At 52.4% G+C, this 6,347-nt stretch overlaps 1 protein-coding gene across 3 annotated transcripts in view; it reads left to right on the top strand.

The window, feature by feature from the left end:
- Nucleotides 1-1,839: 1,839 nt before the first annotated feature.
- The window catches only part of FLT1 (fms related receptor tyrosine kinase 1), a 175,594-nt gene continuing 171,086 nt past the window's right edge, over nt 1,840-6,347 (top strand). For 2 of the 3 annotated variants that reach the window (XM_081214955.1, XM_081214956.1), the window contains exon 1: nt 1,999-2,190. In XM_081214955.1, the coding sequence (XP_081071081.1) occupies nt 2,127-2,190 (64 nt within the window). In that variant the 5' untranslated portion in view covers nt 1,999-2,126. Of the gene's footprint in view, nt 2,191-6,347 lie in introns of all 3 variants that reach the window. The other variant, XM_081214954.1, reaches the window with a different exon arrangement.

The raw sequence follows: 6,347 nt of genomic DNA, 5'->3' as shown, positions 1-6,347 counted from the left end.
GTATGTGAAGTGTTGTCTCTCAGATAGCATTGGAAGGGTTGTAGTAAACTTTTGTGGACTGTACTATGGACCGTTTTCCCCCAGGGTCAGCTAAGTGTCTCCCCTAAGAAGCGCTCCTGCGTTCTCGGACGGACCACCTCTTCTCTGTGACCATCGTGAACCCAGGCTCCCTCCAGCACTGGGATCCTCACACTGTAATGTCGTGGCCTCTTTACGCGTCAACCTCCTCTCCAGACTCTAAGCCCGCTTCTTGGGAGAGAGCATGGGAGGGACAAGCAGCTCGGAAGTGAGGCAGGGGGGATACCTCGTTTCTAAGGGTGTGTCCCAGACTGTGACCGAGGCTGGGGGATCAGTTGTGAGTAAGATCCGCTGTCAGGGCTCTAACCCTGAGATACGTAATTAACCAACTGTTCGCGGACTGATGCTTCGGTTTTGAAGAAATCAAGCTTGGGAGTAGGAGGAGCCCTAGAAAAGGTGGAGAAGCCCGCAGGCGCGCAAAGGCTCCGCGTGGTCTCACTCTCCTCGGAGCCGCGTGGGGCTGCCACTCCCGAGCCCCAGCGCCAGGTGGGCGGATGCGCTGTTCCTGCGTGGGGCTCCCAGCGGCGGGGACCTGTCCTGGCCCTGCCGCCCAGAGGTGTGGCAACTCCGGGTTGCCTAACCTTCCCCGGCGGGAGGCAGTCCAGTCCTTCAGGAAGAGTCCGCTGGCCCAGTGTTTAGGAGCCATCACGTTCCTTTTTATCGTGGCCATCTGGCATTTTGCAGTAGAACTATTTTTCAAACCAGCGGTATTTACAGGGACAAGACTGGGCTGCTCCGTGGAGCCTAGGACGATATCAGCCTTTGAGGTAATGGACACATAATTGGGGAACGAGGTGGAATTAGTGTCATCGCAAATGATCTAGTACCTCATGTTAATTTCCCGGGGTTTTGTTCGGAGGGCAGTGGAGTCACTCATCTTGCGTAGCAAGCAGCCATCAGAAGGATTCTTTTCGAGCATTTAGGAAATAAAGTTCAAGTGCTCGGCCTTTAAAAGTTGCAGGAGCAGCTTCATGTCCCAGCTTTTTAAAAGGTATCATGATGTTATTGCTTGTTTTGCTTCTAGGAAGCCGAGGGTTTAGGAAATGACTTGGGCGGGTGCATCTGTGAGGTCGAAAAAGACACAGACGCGCTCCCCAGAGACCTGAGCGGCTTCGCTGTCTTCCCGAAGGTGCCAGCCAAGCGTCCGGTCCCCGCGGGCGCTCCTGGCGCAGTCCCCTGTGCCGAGGGTGTCCGGCGCCTTCCTAGACGTCTGGGCACAGTTGGGAGAGTCGCGGGCGGCGGGACAGCGCGGGAAGAGCAAGGAAGGAGGGAGGGAGCCGGCCTGCGCCTCGCCCCTCCGTGCCAAGGACACCGTCGCGGAGGCGCGGCCAGCTTCCCAGGGTCGGACTTTCCGCCCCGGGGGCCGGGCGGTGGAGGTCCAGCCCCGTCCCCTTCCCAGCTTCGGGCGGCCCCCAGGGCTGAGTAAGCCGGGCGGAGGAAGGCTGCAGGGATTTCCTGAGAGCTAAAGGAGGAGGAGGGGACCGGGACAGGAGCCGGGAGCAAGGACCGTGAACCTGCCCGGCGGCGCTCCGGGGCCGCGCCGCCCGCGCCTCCCCACGCGCGCTCCCTCCCCGCCCCCGCGCCCGGCGGCCCCCGCCCCCTCCCGAGCCGTAGGGAATCAGGTCCCGGAGGAAGAGGGTAGGTGGGGAGGCGGATGAGGGGTGGGGGACCCCTTGACGTCACTGGAAGGAGGTGCCGGGGTAGGAAGTGGGCTGGGGAAAGGTTATAAATCGCCCCCGCCCTCGCCTCCTCTTAATCGAGGTCCGCTGGAGGCTCGGAGCGCGCGGGATCAGCACTCCTCGCGGCTCCTCCCCGGCGGCGGCGGCGGCGGCGGCGGCGGCTCGGAGCGGGCTCCGGGGCTGGAACGCAACGGCCGGAGGACGCCGGGCTGCGAGGATTACCGGGGGAAGTGGTTGTCTCTCGGCTGGAGCCGCGGAGAGGGGCGCTCGGGGCAGAGGGCCGGAGCGAGAGGACACAGGCTCGGGCGGCTGCGGCGGGCGCCCGCGAGGAGCGCGGGCACCGGACGAGCAGGCCGCGTCGCGCTCACCATGGTCAGCTGCTGGGACACCGGGGCCCTGCTCTGCGCGCTGCTCGGCGGTCTGCTTCTCACAGGTGAGGCGCGGCCGGGGCCGGAGGCCGGCGCGGGGCTGGCGGGGGCAGGGGCGCAGCCCGGGGGGCCGGGTGCGCGCGGGGAGCGAGCTCGGAGGGAACCGGGGACACTAGTTGCAGTGGGCACGCCTGGGGCCGTGACGCCCTTTCTCCGCCGCCGGGCGGTCGGGCTGGGCTCCTCGGAGAGCAGCTGGCTGGGGTCCGCGAGCATCGCCGCGCTCGGGTCCGCGCTGGGGCTGCCCCTTGCGGCTGGAGTCTCTGATCCTCGCTGCCTGGCCACCTCCCCCAAGCCGGGGCCCCCCACCCAGGTTCTGGGCTCGGGAAGTGCCGCGCACCCGGACCTGCCTGACACCCAGTGCCTGCTCTCAGGTGGCCTGGACGGGTCCGCGAGGCCCCCGGATCAGCGGCTCCTAGGACGCCCGCGTGGCTGCCCGCGGGCTGGGCTGAGGCCCGGCCTCGGCGATGTCAGGCACGGGCCGCGACGTCGCGCCTCCCGAGGGAAGGAGGTGAGCCCCTTTGGAGGGGATCGCGTGCCGGGCGGGAGCACACACATCCCTGAAGATGGCAAGAGCTGGTATCCTTCGACCCACTCTGGGCCCCCGAGCTCGCGTGTCCGGGGAACGTTCAGCCAGCGTCCTCTCCTCCTTCCCCCCTCCCGCTCCCCGCTCGCCGGCCGCTGGGCCTGAGCGCTGGGCGCGCATCCATCCGAGTGGAGCCTCTGCCCCGGGTCCAGCCCAGGTCGCCGACCTGGGTGACCTTGACCGACGAGGGCAGTCGAGGACCCAAATCCCGTTAAGTTTCAGAATTGCAAGCCTAGCCTTTAAGTTCCGAGAGAAGAAAGGGCAAATGACTTGGACCAAAAGGTGTGGTTTGAGGAATCGGTGAGGTGCGCGCCTTTGCTGGGCGTTAGGGACACTGGCGGCAGAACCTTCAGGGACCAGTAGGTTGTACCTGGTTAGTGTGGCCATGGCCTCCACCGAGGCGCCAAAACCCGAGGGCATTTAGGGACTCGGACTTGCTTTTTCTGCTCAGCGGGGCTCAGTGGCCAAGCGCCCTGGTTTAGCCCCCCTGGGCGCAGAGGGCCAGATTTTGGAGCGCCTGTCTCTTAAGCGTCGTGGAGGAAAGGTAAAATATGAAATAAAATACAGTAACGTATGTTATTGCAAAGATCCCTGGGTAGGAAAGTCCGTAGGGTTGAGCATATTTTTTTAAAATGCTTGTTAAACTCAAAAGGCAGTAACAAATGTTCCTTCTTAGTGGGAAGACTAATTAAAACACCTGTTTCTTAATAACAAGTAATAGTTCCACTTGGATGAAGCTGTTAAACCGAGAGGCAAGGCGAATTCGTACTAAATTGGAGAGAACTCGCTCTAAGTTGGAAATGTTGCTAAAAGAACTATACGAAGTGAAGTACTGCTTTTCTGTTTCAAAACTACATTTGGGGGTTTGAAAAGTCATATGTTTTGAAATTACAATTGCTTCGAGCATTTAAGTAACTTGCTGAAGTCCATCGTCTATTATGTGAAAGTAAATCTAGGTAAATTACTGTGAATCCAGAACATGGAGGGGAAAGTATACGCTTTATTGGATTTTCTGCTTCACACGTAGACATCTTTATTTTGTTTCAAAAACTAGCAAAGTATAGTTCTGTTCGTGGTTCAAAGCAACTTAGATCCGTGGAAGCTTTTCAGAAACGCGAGTGAGATCCTCTTATGATTCCTCCTAGATTTTATTTAAATGAGGCAGAAATCTTGGAACTCTTTTGTGATTTTTTAAAAAATGTTTTACGTGTGTTATAGGGAGAAAGCAAGACAAACATTGGCAAGGTGAGAACCTCTTCACCTGCCGGTTTAGGGAATGTTCTATCAGCTGTTTGGGGTCTGTAATCGCCAATCTAAACCACAGGCTTCTGCCGCGGGTTAACAGCTGCGTCACAGTAAAACAATCAAGTACCTGCTTTCTAAGCTGCGTCAGCGCTTTCAAACTGAACGAGGGGCTGCATGTCTGGGGAGTGGTGTCTAGATAGGGGCCAAGTTTCTGCCCTGTGGATTTATGAGGAGTTCAGCTTGCACCCATCACGGGCCAGCTCTGCTCACTGTTGGGTGCTATATAATTTTATGAGTTATTAATATTACGTTTGCGTTCACTGAGGTATAAAATAATCAGAGGTTCAGTAATACAAAAAGATAATTCCTTTCCCCATAAAGAGTATATTTACCTTCTTCTAAATACCCTGGGAAATAAAAACACTCCAATATTCACGTGCTTCCAAGTCCTCTATACTGCAATCTCTTCCCCTAAAAAGGATACTAGTCTTCCTTTCTCCAGCTCAAAGTCTCGTTTTCTTATTTTAAGGCAGCACACCCTCGATGAAAGCCGCACACCCTTTTTGTCTGCCCCCCTTTTTCTAGAGTTTTTGAGCAGCTGACATGTACAGTTTGCTATTGCTTATCGGAAGTGCTTCACTTGCAAATTTTGTGAGTGGAGTTAATTAATGATATAAAGTTAAATCAAAAATGTACATGACAATGATCCCCATTTCCAAAATGAATGTACTAAATCTCTCAAAATCAAGCTAATTTCGCATAACAGTTTGTCTTTTCTCCAAGGTTTATAAAGCCACACTTTGGGTTGTGTTTTTCCGGAATTGTACGTTTGAAATGTTAATTCCGTAGCACGTTTGGTGGTCCACGTAGTTTTCCAAATGATGGATCACACTGCAGATAAATTGTAGGTGGTCACCTACTCTAGTTCCTCAATATTTTGACCGTATTTATTTATTTATTAAGTTTTTTCTGTCCCTGTTGAAAATTCTATAATAGGCTATCCAGTTTCTTTTCTAGGGAGCACTAAGTGGGTTTTGTGTATTCACATGTAAAATTCAGACGTTAGAATAGATGGTTATTTCTAGGGGCCTTTCCCAACTCTAAAATTCAATGAATGATTCCAAGAAACAGACTGAACACAGTGTCTGTTTTTCTCCCTCCCTTAACTGCATTTGCCTATAGAGTGGATGACCAGCCCTGTGATGCCAGAGCCGGGGCTGAAAGGCTGAGCTGGCTTTCCCCTGCTGTCAGTAATCACGGTGGACTTTCTTTTTCACTAGTACAACACACCTAATTCCAACCGATTTGCTTGCTCTTTATCGGGTTGCAAGAACTAAGCTGTTAGAGGATGCCCAAGCCAGGACGAATCATGATCTTGGGCTTTTTTTTTTTTTTTTTAACTAACAGAATGTGTAACTCTATGAAATAGACTCTATTTCATAACTCTAGTTCCATGGTCTCTTCTAAGGAGACCGGTCATTTAAAACCTGTTTGTATTTCTTGTTTTTTTCAGTTAATGCTTACTAGTTGCAAATAATACTTATTTGCTCCCCAAGTAACTTAAGTCTAAAAGAGTTTTCGATTTCAACAAGAATACTAAACCTCTTATTTAAACTGGAACTTATTTTATATGACTTTTTAGAACAGACCAAATAATCACTTTGTTTTTACCAAAACTATTTAGATATTTTAAATCTCCTTTGAATGTATATAATATAGAAGTTGAAAATGATATATCGCCTCCCAAAATGGTTTTATATCCACCAAAAAAAAAGGTAGTATCCTTGAGGAAGGTTACCCAGTAGATCACCAAGTTATGACTGATGTTTACTCTGGCTTGAGAATTCTGCAAAGCAAGAACAAATAACAGAGTAAATAGCTTCTGTAGTGCTTTAAATTGAGATGTGCATGCGAGTTGAGTGTGAGAGAGTGGAGAGTAAGGGAAGTTCTCTTGGCACCCGGGTGTTAAACGCAGAGCTTTCTGGTGTTAGGGTCTTGGTTCAATTGTACGGTCAGGAGTTTGTTGGATAGCAAGTGAATATCATAATTTTTCAGAGCATTTGTCATTGTGGCTAGAGGAGGAAGGACATTTGAAATAACAACCAGGCTTAATTTTTAAGTAAAAATATGTCATTAGGAATGGTTAAAAGCATCAGAAGCATTGGTTGCATTTGGTTGAAAACGATCTACAAGAACAGTCCATTCTGTTCCATTGGGCTCAGTACACTGGGGAGGCTTGTAAGGAATGACAAGAGCTCCTGCCAGATGCTTTCCAGGATCATTGTTGATTCCTCACACTCTTGGGTGCCTTGGAAATTGCATGCTGCTGATGAC

This window comes from Mesoplodon bidens (genome assembly GCF_964165515.1).
Source record: "Mesoplodon bidens genome assembly, chromosome: 17".
Taxonomy (NCBI): domain Eukaryota; kingdom Metazoa; phylum Chordata; class Mammalia; order Artiodactyla; family Ziphiidae; genus Mesoplodon; species Mesoplodon bidens.
The sequence above is the reverse complement of the archived record's forward strand: the minus strand, read 5'-3'. Positions and strand labels throughout refer to the sequence as shown.